Genomic DNA, 15,158 nt, shown 5'->3' with positions numbered 1-15,158 from the left:
GCCTCTCTGTGTTTTGGTGCCTGTACAAAGCTCTTAGCATTTTCAAACATCTTTTAAGTAAAGACTTCATTCAGAGTGATGGATCCTTTAAAGGCCATGTTTGTGACTTTCCCAGGCTGAATACACTCTGACTGCACTCCACATAGACACAAATGAACTTTGAGAAGAGTAAAGTGCATTAGCTCCAGCTTATCACCTTACACATCACCTTGTTCTCAGCAAGTTCACAACCAGCTAGCTTGGAGAACAGACAAGCAAAGTTCGAATCTGCCTGGAAAACCCATACAAGATTCAACTGTGCTGTGAGATCAGTCTGTTACCAGAAAAAACACCACTCAAATTAATAGTACTGAAACAAACCGAAGAGGTAAGTCTAAATGAAAACTTCAGGAGAGGCTGCTGAGCTTCTTCAAAACAGACAGTTGACAAACTGATGAACATACTCAGTATATTGGTGCTGCTCAGGATATAGAACTGTAGAACCATTTATGTTGCGAAAGACCTCTAAGATCATCAAGTTAACTGTTCACCTGCCAAGTGCACCTCTAAAGCACGTCCCTAAGTGCCACATCTATACAACTTGTAAATACGTCCAGGGATGGTGACTCCACCACTTCGCTGGGTAACCTTGGCAACCCTTCAGCGAAGAAATTTTTCCTAAGATCCAATTTAAACTTGCCCTGGCACAATTTGAGGCTATTTCCTCTTGTCCTGTCACTTGTTACTTTCGAGAAAAGGCCTACCCCCACCTGGCTACAACCTCTTTTCAAGTAATTGCAGAGAGTGATAAGGTCACCCCTGAGCCTCCTTTTCTCCAGACTAAAAAATCCCAGCTCCCTCATCTGCTCCTCAGACTTGTGCTCCAGAGCCTTCACCAGCTCTGTTGTCCTTCTCTGGACTCGCTCCAGCTTCTCAATGTCTTTCTTGTAGCGAGACGTCCAGAACTGAACACAGAATTCAAAGGGCAGCCTCACCAGTGCTGAGTAGAGAGAGGCAATCACTGCCCTGATCCTGCTGGCCACGCTACTTCTGATACAGGCCAGGATGCCACTGGTCTTCTTGGCCACCTGGGCACACTGCTGGCTCATGTTTAGTCTGAAGTTGACCAGTACACCCAGGTCTTTTCCTCCAGGTAGCTTTCCAGCCATTCTACCCCCAGCCTGTAGTTCTGCATGGGGTGGTTGTGACCCAAGTGCAGGACTTGGCACTTCACCTTGTTGAATCTCATACAACTGGCCTCGGTACATCAATCTAGTCTGTCCAGATCCCTCTGTAGAGCCTTCCTACCACTCCCACCCAACTTGGTGTTTGCAAACTGACTAAGGGTGCACTAAATTCCCTTGTTCAGATCAATGACAAAGGTATTAAACAGGGTTGGCTCCAATACTGATCCCCGGGGAAGCCTGCTAGCGACCGGCTGCCAGTCGGATATAACTCCATTCACCACCACTCTCTGGGCCCAGCCATCCAGCCAGTTTGCTTTCACAGTGAACAGTGCACCCATCCATACCACAAGCAGCCTTTTTCTCCAGGAAAATGCTGTGGGAAATGGGTGTTAAAGTCTAGATGACAACATCCACAGCCTTTCCTTCATCCACCAAATTGGGTCCCCTTGTCATAGAAGAAGATCAAGTTGGTCAAGCAGGACCTGCCTTTCATAAACCTGTGCTGGTTGGGCCTGATCCTCTAGTGATAAGAAGGAAGCATGTTCTACCATTTCAAGGACAATTCCTGACTGAAAACATTGGTGGTTTAAAGGACAAATCCACCAAAAACAGGGAGTGCTAACAAATTACTCTTTAGGGTCATGACACTTGAGAAGATGAGAGATTTGGACTGGGGATGGATTATCTAAAAGAGAGTAAACTGCAGGGCAGTACCTGATCCAACAAATAAAAGCAATGGGCCTTGTATAAGAAATGGGCTGGGATGGTTTGTGAGGGGTTGAAATCTCTAAAACTCTCAGGACTGCTACAGGACTCTCAGGAATTTCAATTGTCAGTGCAACAGACCCCTGACAGCCCACCAGAGTTCAGACAAATCACCCAGCATGGGTTGTGGTTTCAGTGCCCATTGACTTGAATTTTTTTCCTAAGTTTAATTTACATGACGAAAATCTAGGCTTCAAGTGTCTTAAATACGTAAATCAATAATGCAATTGATGTAGGGCAGTTTTAGTTACTTAGTGTAATACAAAATCGTGTTTCTCTTTGATTTGGGCCCTTCTCTCAATCTCTGCTGTGCCTTGATTTCCAAATGGATTACACAGTTAGAACCACACTGCAGTGGTTACTGGAAGGAAAGAGAGAAAGTTTGCTATCTGGGTAGCAGATACAGAGACCCTCAAGAAACCTGTACAGAAGAGGAAAAAACTCAAGAGTAAATTTGACATTACACTTCCACAGGGAAACAAAAACAATAGAAACCCCAACCAACATACAAAACCACACACTTAAAAGTTTGTACCATTTAAAAAAACCATTCTACTACCACTACACCTATTGTTTTGAAATGTTTGAAAACATCAATAGTCTGCTTACCTCAGGTCAGCTTTTTAAGGTTGGTATTTCCCTTTCCAAAAAACCTAGAGCAATTCTAAAGAATCAAAGCTCAACAGCTGTAGCAGTTTCACACAGGAAGTGCCTTTCAAAGAAAACTTTTCCAGCAACAGGATCTTGGTAACACAATTGTCAAAGTAACTTCAGACAGCATAGAAAACTGAAGCTCGCTGATTAAAAACCCCCACATTCTTCAGCTCATCTGTTGTCTTGATTTCCGTAAGACCAGAGCCACACTTCTTTATTTAAAAACAGGCAAGTTGCATATAAATACCTTCACATCCCCCTCCCCCCCCCAAAAAAATGGATATAAGAAATCTGAAGATCAGTAGCTATCGTGAGAAATCTTTGGGCTTAAAAACTTTCCTATTACAGATAAGCGTGCCCAAAGGCAAGAGTCAAAAGTTATTTAAAACAGCCCTGGGGTGGTTTTCTCCTCCTCCTATCACATTTAAATAAATTCTTAAAGAAATCCAAGTTCCCCAATTTTTTTCTGATACCATGGGGTGAGCACTCTCTATGGTATCAAACTTCAGAACAGGAAACTAAAATTAGGTCTGTAATGAGACCCCAGTATCCTTTTTTCTTGCTCTTCCCTGAAGCTTCTACACTGATAGCAGGAGTGAAAACAAACAGTTCTCTCTGAAATGATTTTAAATTAATCACTTTGCACCATTAAATGCAACCCAAGAAACATGCTGCTAGTTCTTTCCTCACTCCAGTCTCATGAATTCAGATCAATTATTCTCCATAATAGCCTGTACCAGGGCTCACCAGGGGCTCTAAATATTGAACGTGCAATAAAAGCCAGTTATCTGTTCAAGGGAACCTTGTGACAGCTGAGTTGGGTACCTCAAGGTTACACCTGTGTGGGAGAGAGATAAATTGCCATGTGTATTACAGCACTCTTCACCAAAACATACAGCATAGATGCTAAAGCATTCAACATGCACAACCAGCTCCACAACTAAGAGCTAACAGTCAAAACCCAGTTGTGATAAAAGCTGTTTAGTTCTGAGCTGAAGGCAGAAGTACTATGACAGGAATGCAGTGCTGTGTTTTCATTCAATCCCAAGCAAACATCTTAAAGATAAAAATTAAAAGGATAAACATTTGCTACCTTCTTCCCTCCCCACTTCATGAGGAAACATTTTTGCTTTGTAGGGGAAATTATGTAAGCCCCTCCATGGTTCTCTGCGAAATACCAGATTTAAATAAAAGCGCTCATTGGTGATACTACTGTGCCATCTAACAAGATGCAGAAACGTGTTTTTGAAGTGCAAATAAAACTAATTTCTCTGAAGTTTTGCATAATTCCAGCCATTAGCATTTCAAAATCCCTCTACCACACTGCCTAATTAAATGAATATTAAACCTTTCCTCATTCCACTGAGGGAATAGAACAAAACAAAGGGACAGCTGTATCTCTGCTGAGCTTCTTTTCTCTAAACCAACTTCAGCAACACATGAATAATTCAAGTATTTGATATATTTTCTACAGTGATGTCAGTTCTGTACTTAAAAAGACATTTATAGTCTCCACGATCTCTTCCTGTATCAATACACCTGTCTTTACAAAGAGACGTTTTTCCAAGTATCTTTTTCTCTTGAGGTACTTAAAGCCTAAGAGCATCACCCATTGCTAGAATCATAAAAATGAACATTGGGATATTGTATTTCTTAACACAAGTCTAGAAAGTCCCAAAAGATGAGCATTATAGCTAGACCATTGCCTTAACATTTAAATAAATTAGCCCGTTTCTTCCACTAATTTGTTTTCCTTTGTTGTTGCACTTACTTACTTTGGATGAATAAATGAAAAAAAAAAAAAAAAAAAGAAGAAGAACAAAAAGAGAGGGGGACAAACATCTCCCAGAGAAAGAGGGGAAGGATAGGGTGGGCTAATTTTTTTTTCAAAGGAAGAGAAAGTGGTATTTTGTTCGAAGGACAGATCAAGAGCTTCACACTCTTAGCTTTTTCTAGTTCCCTCTTATTTCTTCACATTCATGAAATGCTTAAATCAAGATTTTCAAAACCAGAATATGTAAGAAATGACTAAAATTGAAAGAGAATATACCCAATAGAATAGCTGCCACAGAACAGTTCTCCCGTACAAAATGACTTGTAGCCAAAATGGAACATGAAACATAGCCACTTCCCTCATACCACACATTCCTCATTCCTCCCCTATTTCTTACTGCCTGAGTGATTTCTCTCTTTATACGTCTGATTACCCTGTTTTTGTGTTCGAAAAAGAAAAAATATATATATATAATATATAAGGAGATATCATGTCTGTAAATAGCATATTAGCAGAATAATTTCATCACGAAGAATGATTCACCTCACCTGACATCAGACACCAAATCCCAGCTAGTCATCTATAAAGAGCTTCTCAGAAGCTATGCTGGGTGAGAGGTTCCATATGAAGTTCTATGAAAATCACATTCAGCACAAAGAAGATAATTCCTCCCAGTTATCAGACAGCTAAGGACACAATGAATCACGTATGGAGATAACCACTTCTCCCTCAACTGACTTACAGAAGAAATCTAGAGGCCCAGCCTTACACTGCAAATCCCATCCTGCTCAGAACAGGATCACAGTTCTGTTGGTTTTTTGACAGTGCACTATGGCCAACTCAAGGGAGAGGTTTTGATCATTTTACCATTGGGGGTAGAGAGAACAAAATCAACCAAATTTGTTGAGATTATAGAAAGTAAAATTATAGATGGGTGTTTCTTCTTACTCTCCTACCAAACTACCTCCCTCTCTATCCATTCTCACCCAGGGTGGCTGGGTGCATAAATGTATCTGTACAGCTGAGACAATAAATATGATCAGGGATTTCCCCTTTGAAAATGGAATTTATTAGAAGTCCCCAAATTTTAAATAACTGATTTTTCTAATTTTAAAATAATTAAGCTTGCAAAAAATGTAAAGATTTTTTTTCTGGAAAAACCTGGAAGATATATTACATGCAGTTGGAAGGATCCACCTCTCCATAACAAAAGGAAGGGTAGTTGGAATTTCACAAGGGGATTGTGTCCTCAATCTTAACCATCACTCCTTCCTAATAGACAGCTTTGTCTGGCTTCAGCGATATTATTTCCTTGGGAGAAATGAGAATACTGTTTAAACAAAAAAATATGTTTTTTTTAAGAAATTAAGAGTTACATACAATTTTAACTTCTCCAAACTAAACCCTGCTCAAACAAGGGTAAGAACCGGTGACTGCTAAGTTTGAACTTAAGCAGCAAAACTTCCATAGGAAAATAATTTCTTTGTTCTATACCCTCTTCCACTTTCACAGACTCTTAGGATGATCCTGAAAAAACACTTTTCTGGAAAGCATTTCTAAAGGATGGACAGAAATGTGTTCAGGGTTTGTAAAGTCGCCCAAGAGACAGAGCAGAGTCATACTTCTTATTCTGACATGTTCAGATGAGGAAAACAAAACAAGACTGGTAGTTGGTGCTTTTCAGCAGACTGTCACAAAAACTTACCCAAGGAAGCCCATGAAGGTGCCTGCCAAATGTCATTGAGTTGCCAGTACAGAGCTCCCATTGTGTGTCCTTCTCCCCTGATTATTTCACTTTGACTAGCACGATAGAATTCAGTTTCTGTTTTTGTACACTGAGCCTGCATCACCTTGATCAACAAACACATAAAAAATATTTTTGATATATTACATTCTACTTTCTTTCAAAATGTGTGAATATATTAACATACAACACAGACTTCACAGCAGCAGCACATAACTTTAAACTCCCAAGAGCTGCCAAATGTCGTTATGCTGCACTATCTCCAGTACACATTCCCTTGATGTCTAAACCCCTATGATCTGAACTCACAACACACATTCACACTATAAAGCCAAAACTCTGCACCAAAAGGGCAGCCTTTCTCCATCTGAACTCTCATTTCTTTTCTCCTTCCTCACCTCATCTAAAAAACACTTTTCAGAATTGTTCATTGGCCAAGCTGTCAAGAGATGCTAAACAGCCTGTTATGTTCTTCACAAAGCACATTACTAGGCTGGGGAAGTATTAAAAGAAATTCTTAAAATAAAGTTAAAAATCTTTAGGACATCTCAAAAGCTAAAGATATCCACTTGAGCCAAGTTACTGTCTTTATCCTTTTTCCTAGCTTTATTTTGGTATTCTTCAATGGTTTAATCTGTTAGGAAGGCCCTGACAGACTTAACCCTGGAGAAACTCTCATAGCTTTTTGAGTCTGGACCCCATTGTGCAAGTTTTACCCCTGTTTTCAGTTTCACAGCATCATCTATCCTTGTTCTCTTGTCAAGAGTGCCTAAAATCCTCAAGCTGTTTTGTTTTTATATAAAACTTGCTGACAGCACTCTCAAACATTAAAAACTTAGTGTGCAGTTATTTCCATTAAGAGTGTTTCTGAATTTCCTGAAACACAACAAAAATTAACAGCACTTTAAACTTGCCTAATAGCATCAAAAAGTTACTTAACATTTTTTAAAACTTGCACAGAAATCACAAATAAAAAAACAAGCATGAGGTAAAACTACTATGGATGAAGAATAAAATATAAGCTCTTGATTTGAAAAAAAGCCCAAATTATATTCTCTAAAATATCATTATCTGAGCATGTAACAAAATAAAAGCTACTAATAATCTAATTCGTAAAGAACTACATTCCCTAGAAAAAAAAATCTTGTTTCGAAAGCATGTGTGTTCCATGTGGCAAAAATCAAAGCAATAAGCCTACAGGGGCCACAGGAAGAGCAAAACACTCCCACCCTGGAACAGGGAGTAACATGTAGCACTGGGAATAATCTCATACCATGGAAAGCCAGCACATCCCTGCATCCTCCACCAGCTTCATGAGTGAGCCCAGCTGGGGACAGGGACCAAGGTAGTGCACACTGCCAGACTTTATCCCAGTTGAGCCAGTCCCTGGGTAATTCCCTGAGAAGTATTCCAACCCTTCTATGATAAAAATAGGAGTCTCTCTCCAATACACAAGAGAGAAGCTATTTCCAAATTAAAACGGACTCTCAAATGCTTCAGTATAGAAACTTTCTGTATGACTGAGCATTACCTAACAGAACAGGCCTAGCTCTAACTGCTGACAGAATCTAATGGAACAAGCACTGACAGCTACCTACACAGAAGATGTGACTGTTACCTGAGTGAGGTAAATTGTATCTTTGAACCTCTTTACAGGATCTGTGCCCTGTGGAAGCTTGAAATGATACCCAACTTCTTGAAGCATCTGAACGTTGCCACTGTCGTGATGTTGCCGATGGAGAGAAAAATTGCTTACGTAAGACCAGTCTTCAGCAGAAGAAACCTTTTAAAAAACACAAAAGTAAGGTATCAGAATGAAAAGGTAAAATGTACATTTAATGACCGTCAGGATATCAAGGAAAGGATACCTGTTACAGTCTGCTGACATCATGCAAAAACTTAAAACTGGTAGTAGATTTCTACAGTGCCTCATGCAGTCATGCAAGGATTTTGAATCAGTAACACCCTTTGCGTAACACTCCTTGTACAAACAGATGATAACAGACAATACTGTTGAAGCCAATGGCTTCTGGCTCAATGGCATTTAACTTATTTGTCCTAAGGTTCAGTTTGGCCAAGGGATCTCAGAGTTTTGCTTGCACTTACAGTAAATCAGAAACATCCTACACTAACATGGAAGAATGTATCCTAGTCAAGCACATTTACGCAAAAAGTTACAGAAGTCAGTAGGGCTATAAATTCTAATAATGTGTATATATATTTTCAAAACCTGCCTCTGAAAACGTATGATCATAAACCAGCTTTTTTCAACTAAGGACAACAATGCAGCATAATTCATACAGTTATTACTGCCAAACTTCCATTGTAATTACAATTTCTATAGAATCTTTTTATTTAAATTTGTTCCTTTTTAGACTGGATTGAATAATTGTCACTGTTATTAATATGGATAAATGTTCTGATTATGCTTCAGACAATATATTTTGCCCAGTAAATTTAAAAGAACATTCTGAACACCTTTTGGTTGCATGCATGAGCATCAACATGAAACTCATCTCTCCCTAGATAAACGGACAAACAGCACAATATGTCTCTGCTCCAATTAGATAAATAAGATAGAACATAAAATACCTAAATTCAACATGAGACATAAACAAATTCTCTTATGTGCAATACACCAAGAAGTGAATTATTTACATGAAAGAAATTGCTAAAATTTACAAAAATCAAAACATTTTAAAATCCATCACAATTCAGTTCTTGTCATATTTCTTCTCTTTCTTAATGAACACATGTCCTTAGACACTATAAGAGGAAACAGATGTTAGGCAATCATTACTAAGCTATACATTAAGTAGAATTACTATTAAAACTAACAGTCTCATAATAGTCTCTCACCTAAACTAGGTTCCCCTTGCAACATCAAGAATACTGAGGAGGAAACAGTACAGTTTCATCCCCTCCCTCCACACCATCACACACCTCTATCCCACCTGTGTCATACTACACCTAATAATACATTATCCAAACTACAGTTTGGATGCTGTAATTTGTTGGAAAGAGACTCGTTGCCCTCACTGAATGAGAGTGGAGGAGACAGTAAGGTGTGGAAGTCCAGTCTTACCTTTTTGATTGTACTGAAGGAAGGCAAGGATTGAAATCCATATTCTGAAGCAAAACGAGTTTTAGGATACATTGTCCAGTTCCAGCAGTCATTGTCGTAGTCATAAAAGTGAGTGTCACCATAATGGGTATCATAAGGATTCTGGGAGACCCAACCTTCTTTAACTGACTCCAAGCCATTGGTGGGACTGGATGCAATAAAAGGACGACTTCTATCTTCCTGGGATTTAAAAAAAAAACAAAACAAAACCACAACACCCTCACAAAGTGATTGGCTTTTATCATCTATATACATGGACCATATTTTGAAAAGGCGGGGCAGGGAAAACATGCCTTTTCCAAATTTTCAAGCCACCACCTAGAAAAAATTCCCTTTTATGTCCTAACATTCATCATCTTTACTTGCTTAATTAGCTTCTTACGTATGTTATTGGAGGACAGCTGGGCATGATATTGCTTGCTTCACTATTCTGAGGGAGTCTCTCCTCACATCAAGAGATTTTCTATCTTTATATGTTTCTAAATTCTTAATGAAGGCTATTTAAAGTGTGCTTTGTGACTTCTTCAAGGAAAATTATTACTTTTGTAGTGTTTTTGCAGGAACAAGGCCATGATTTTCTCCTTTCTCATTAAACAGTTACCTAAATTTAGTCCTAACAAATCCAAGGTGTTCTGCTTCTAATGCTTAGATGGTATCATTACAGGTTATTGTCATTTTACCTGGCTCTGCATGTTAAGATAGATGAGACTACAAGAAGGGCTACATTTCAAATTGTTCAGATCTGCCTTTATTTATAGCCTCAGTAGACTTACAATACTAAATCTTTTAACAGTACCCTACAAAGTACTGAAGGAATCCTTTTGCAGGTCTAATTCATTTAACACCCTACCTGCAGTAAGATAGAGGCCTGAGTTGGTTACCAGTCACAAGTTACAGCAATTGGCTCCAACACAGCAACACACTTAGACATGTGCTTCATATTTTAAGAAATAGTTGTTCCCCCCCACTTTTTTTTTTTTAAATAAGTAATTAATAATTAACTGAAACAAGCTACTACAGGATATCCTGGAATCCCTGAATTCTTTAGCTGAAGGTTAGAAGTATTCTTAAACTACACAGTCCAGTATTGCTAGTAGTTACAGGTTTCCTCAGCTGGCTTTTATTATAGAGGACCTGAAGTTATTTCACTGTATGGTTCCTTCTGGCACTGAAAATAGTTATTCTATGGATTTAAAATAAAAGAGGGTCCATATGGGATGGCAATGCCACACAAGTAAACTGTAACTAAAACCCAGTATCAAGTCAGAACACCTCACTTTGCTGCACATGCATTGGCCATCTAACTCATGCAGCTAATCACAGAAACACCACAGCACACCTCTACAAATAGCTCCGTATAGAAATCTAGAATCAATACATTAAGCAGGAATATAAGACACTATTACCATTTAGAATGAAAAACTGCCCTCAAAGCAGGATCCTTTTCAGCAGGTTCTTTCAAACCTGGTTTCATTTTTGTTGCTTCCTCGAATCTTTTCCTGTTGAAAGACGCTCTAAATTCTCAGAGTACAACTGACAATGCCAGTAGCCTCCAATGACAAGCAATAATACTGCTGTCAGTGAGTGTCTGTCTTAGCAAAGGGAAATGTCAGGTCACAAGCCTTATAATATTAAATGCAACTCATCGTGAATATGACAGAAATTAGACTAAAATTATCGTACCCTGCAGTCAGTAAGATCATACTATACATGAGATAAGTAGGTAGGAAAAGGCCACTAGCATTTTTAAGTAAATAAAAACTCATACTCTTGTTGAAGCAGAAAGTTCTACCTGGACAAAATTCTTAGAGCATTTTGTCTCTTAGCTAACAGGAAAATTTACAATTCCCTAGGGTTCAAGAATTGTTTGTCAATCCCTATACAATTATGTGACATCAATTTGGGACTTTTCAATCAATTTCACTCTACATACACACAAAAGAGTTAGGTAAAAGTAGATTCCATTAACTAATAAAGAACTGCAATACTTCTAGGAGGAGAAATAAAACTAGAAAAGCTGTGCAAAATGGGTAGTACCAAACTGCAGTAGACTTTACAGATTCCACGTGTTTGTGGAATGCATGCTCACAGTTTTAGTTCTACCTCAAAGTATTTTCTTTTGCCTTCATGTACTGTAGAATACCACTATTCTGTTCTTTCAAAAACACACAATATAACGAGGACATCAGCATGAGGACAATGTTTAGTATCACTTTTGCTTAACCTGCTTAAGCAAAAAAACTTCAGTCAAATACTGGAAGAGCACACTGAAAAAATGACATCTTTATGGATTTCTTCAACTGCTATTAAAACACCAGAGGGTTGTTAAATGCTTCTTACAGTACCCTTCAACAAAATCAGCAAAAAGGAAACCTGATCATCTAGATTAATTAATTAATGGGCAAGTTGATTTGTGTCCACTGGCAGTGAAGGCATTTGTGGACATATTAAAAATCAGAAGGAAAAAAGAAGCAAGACCCACTACATTTTCAGGTCTTCCTTTACATATCACAAAATGCTAAAAGCATACGTAATTTTTTGGACTGTTTTACTCTGAGAATAACCCTTTAGAGAGCTGTTTAGAAGAGCTCAGAAAAAAAATTTCTCAATAATGTGCTGGGTTTCATTTCTCAAAAGGAGTAAAAAAGAAAATCCCAACTTAAAACCATTTGCCAAAGCATATTCCCCTACAGTTTCTTGAGATCACTTACATTAAGAACTATCTCTCGTATGTTCTTCACATAAAGCATCAGGTAGTCTCTGATATATCTCTCTCTTTGGGCACGAGGTATGGAGAACCAGTTGCTTGAAATTGCTGCTTCATTTTCATTGTTACCACTCCATAGAATAATTGATGGATGAGATTTTAAACGTCGCACCTGAAATACAATTTACAGTTTCAGGAGTCAAGCAAAATTACTTACATATTTTTTTTTTTTAAAATCACTTTTTTACTACTTGAGTTACAAGTTCAGACACATATTACATATATTTAGCCTACAATTCCCGTTTTTAGCTGCACTGTTCACTATTCCCTCAGCTTGCCACTAGGCTCAAACTTTTGTAACATACACTTTCAGAAGGGCAAACTTCTAACATGCTGACATATATCTACCATATGCACATGTGTACCTCCATCCTCATCTACTTAGGCACATGTGAAGGGTAAATTCTGTGCAGTCTGCTTTACTGACTGCTCCTGCAAGTAGTAGAAGATTTACCAAGGTTATGTTTTATGTATATACTGCTACATAAAGGTACACTAACAAACACTTCCAAAAAACCACTCCTGGAAAGCTAATTTATACAGTTGGTCAATCAAAAATAGATAATGGGAAACAGAACTTCAACACATGGACAAAATACCTGATGAAGAACTTCTGCTCTTACAGATGCTAAATAATTCTGGTCAGTTGGATAAAGCGCACAGGCAAACATAAAATCCTGCCAAATCTACAGGGAAAAGGAAAGATTAAAAAAAATCCATTAGCAAATTATTTTATATAATCGAAAAATATACGCTTATTGGGAGGCACAATCCTGTTCAGACAGAAGTTATTTATTTTAAAAAATTCAACTTAAATGTTTTATTTGCTATTCTTGGAAAGCACCACCAAAACAGTCAGGCCCTCCTTGGGGTTCAGTATGTGCACACTCCACTGTGGTTGTCCTCAATATCAGAGGAATCAGATCCTGACAGCCTACACTGAGGAGTGCAATACTGCTCAGCAGGTGGAGTTCAGTAAATTTCAAAAGAATAATTAGAAACATGAACATGGGGAAACTTGCAGCTGAACAGAACAATTCTGTATTACTACTTTGCAGGTGTAACACCAAATCCCCATTACTTAATGAGAAGAGACAGTAATTCTTCCAGTGTGGTATCGAGCACACTTAATCAATGACAAAGTGTACTCATTAAGAAAACACTTCCACACAAAATGATCCCAAAAATAGCAAATCTTACACAGTAAGAGGGGCAGAAACAAACTAGATCCTCTAAAAACACAGTGATCTTTCTCTTTAAAGAACAATCAAGTAGATATTGAGAACAACAAGCCTTTCAATTCAACAACAATAAACTCCATTTGTACCTTGAAGGAGAAGAATTACAAAAAAAGGGAAAGGAAAGAAGCCCAATGAAATGGTTAAGATTTTTTGTTTACCTGTTCTGTTTATTAAACTGCTGTAACTTTGAGACTCCTACTAGTCTATCTCAAATGTTAATGGAAAGGCCTCTACAAGGAGCACATTAACCTAAAGGAGTCTGTAGGAGACTACACTTTTCTGAACACCATACTATACAGAGAGAGACAGACCAGTTCCTCATGTAATTGCATTTTGATTGCAGTGAGAACATGCTTTTCCATGGCTCTTTTCAGCATACATTCCCTAAAAAACCTGAAGATAGGGCACAAGACAGTGGGGGGTAATGGATCCATTAGTAACTGTTAAAATCCTAACACTGTACACAAAAGCAAAGCTATTGCCGAAGAGTCACTTATAATCCTTTAGTGACTGACTGTGTGGAGTCAAAACTCTCTATTGAAAGAAACTTTCTCTCACTATTTCCCTCAGTGAGCTATCACTAGTTTTCCTTAAGCACAGTTTGACACCAAGGCACTTTAAAGCCTTTGCAAGACCATCAGAAGAAACAAAACCAAAAACCTTCATCACCACCCCCTCCAGAATAAGGATCTGATTTTCTGCATCTACTTGCTATTTTGGCTGTTAAATAGGATCTAAATCTTGTATTGAGCACTGTACAAGCACAGATCTAAGTGGCCTACTTAAGGTGTCTAGTGTAAAAAATGAAAGAACTGTAAGTCCTCAGAAGCCTTGAAAATCAGGACACTCATTCAGATGACTAAAATAGATGTAACTTTTTTTTTCCCCAAGCAGGTATGGAAGGCAGCAAAGTACGAGTTCTGTTTCCCTGCTTTTTATGCTGCAGAGCAACACCAAACAGACTTGCCAAGATTTTTAATAACAGATGCAATTTGGTCTTCATTCATCTAGTTGCTATTTCATCAAAACTTATTAATATGTGTCTCCAAGCTCATATAATTGAAGGTATTCTCTAGGGATTGCAATAGGTGTTCCCCTTACTGCTACATTTATAGTCAAATGTAGCTTGTTCAAAATGGCCGTCTGGATGAAGCCTTCCATGTTTGACTTCGGGACAAATGAAAAGTTTGAACCAAAAAAACCCAAACCTTTTCAACAATTGCTATAAAGGAAAAAATAGTTTTAAAAGAAATAAAATCCATTTCCACAACTGAGAAAAGCATGGCTAACTTCTACAGACTTCTGTAAAGTCTCCAAAATATCACTTTCAGATTCAACAGACAGCCTTTTTAATCAGAAACCATTCAAATTAAAAAGAAATTAAAAAACCCAACCAGCCAACCAAACAAAAAACAGGTTGATCTAACTTCTCGGGTTGATACTTTACAATATCCTTTGGAAAGATGGTTAGAATGCATGTATTAATTCTCTTATTTTTGTTCATTTAAAACAAATTTTCATTTACAAGTTCTTGTCAGTTTTTAAATAAGTGTTCTGCATTTATTGCTTTTACCATTATTCCTATTTCATCACAAATATCGTAAAATTCATCTTGTTCATATACTCCTCCTCCCCAAACCCGAAGTGCATTCATGTTAGCATCTGCTGCAGACTTCAAGAGTAGCCTTAATCTGTAAAATACAAGTTTTGTGAAACTGTATCACTTAGGAGTTTCTAGGGTTATTAAACAAACAAAGAAACAAATACCCCTACCAAAAAAACAAACAAAAAGGCCAAACAAAATCACAAAACCTAAATCATTAGCAGGCAAACTAAGACTTATAACTTTGACAGAAATTATCAAAATACTCTGGTTTCTAAGCCTGCATGCCTTGACAGAGCTCTCAAAAAGTAATTTTTTGT

The 15,158-nt window shown here is 37.9% G+C and overlaps 1 protein-coding gene across 6 annotated transcripts in view; it reads right to left on the bottom strand.

Moving 5' to 3' along the window:
• Positions 1 to 15,158, bottom strand: part of MANBA (mannosidase beta) — a 58,974-nt gene that overhangs the window by 17,484 nt on the left and 26,332 nt on the right. For all 6 annotated transcript variants that reach the window (XM_032684879.1, XM_032684877.1, XM_032684876.1 and 3 more), the window contains exons 9-14: positions 14,809 to 14,926; positions 12,594 to 12,680; positions 11,939 to 12,106; positions 9,189 to 9,407; positions 7,722 to 7,886; positions 6,065 to 6,209 (exon numbers count right to left, since the gene is read on the bottom strand). In XM_032684879.1, coding sequence (XP_032540770.1) covers positions 6,065 to 6,209; positions 7,722 to 7,886; positions 9,189 to 9,407; positions 11,939 to 12,106; positions 12,594 to 12,680; positions 14,809 to 14,926 — 902 coding nt within the window. The remainder of the gene's footprint in view (positions 1 to 6,064; positions 6,210 to 7,721; positions 7,887 to 9,188; positions 9,408 to 11,938; positions 12,107 to 12,593; positions 12,681 to 14,808; positions 14,927 to 15,158) is intronic.

This window comes from Chiroxiphia lanceolata, chromosome 4 (genome assembly GCF_009829145.1).
Source record: "Chiroxiphia lanceolata isolate bChiLan1 chromosome 4, bChiLan1.pri, whole genome shotgun sequence".
In the NCBI taxonomy this organism is placed as follows: Eukaryota; Metazoa; Chordata; class Aves; order Passeriformes; family Pipridae; genus Chiroxiphia; species Chiroxiphia lanceolata.
Note: the sequence above shows the minus strand (reverse complement) of the source record. Positions and strands in the feature narration are given on the sequence as shown.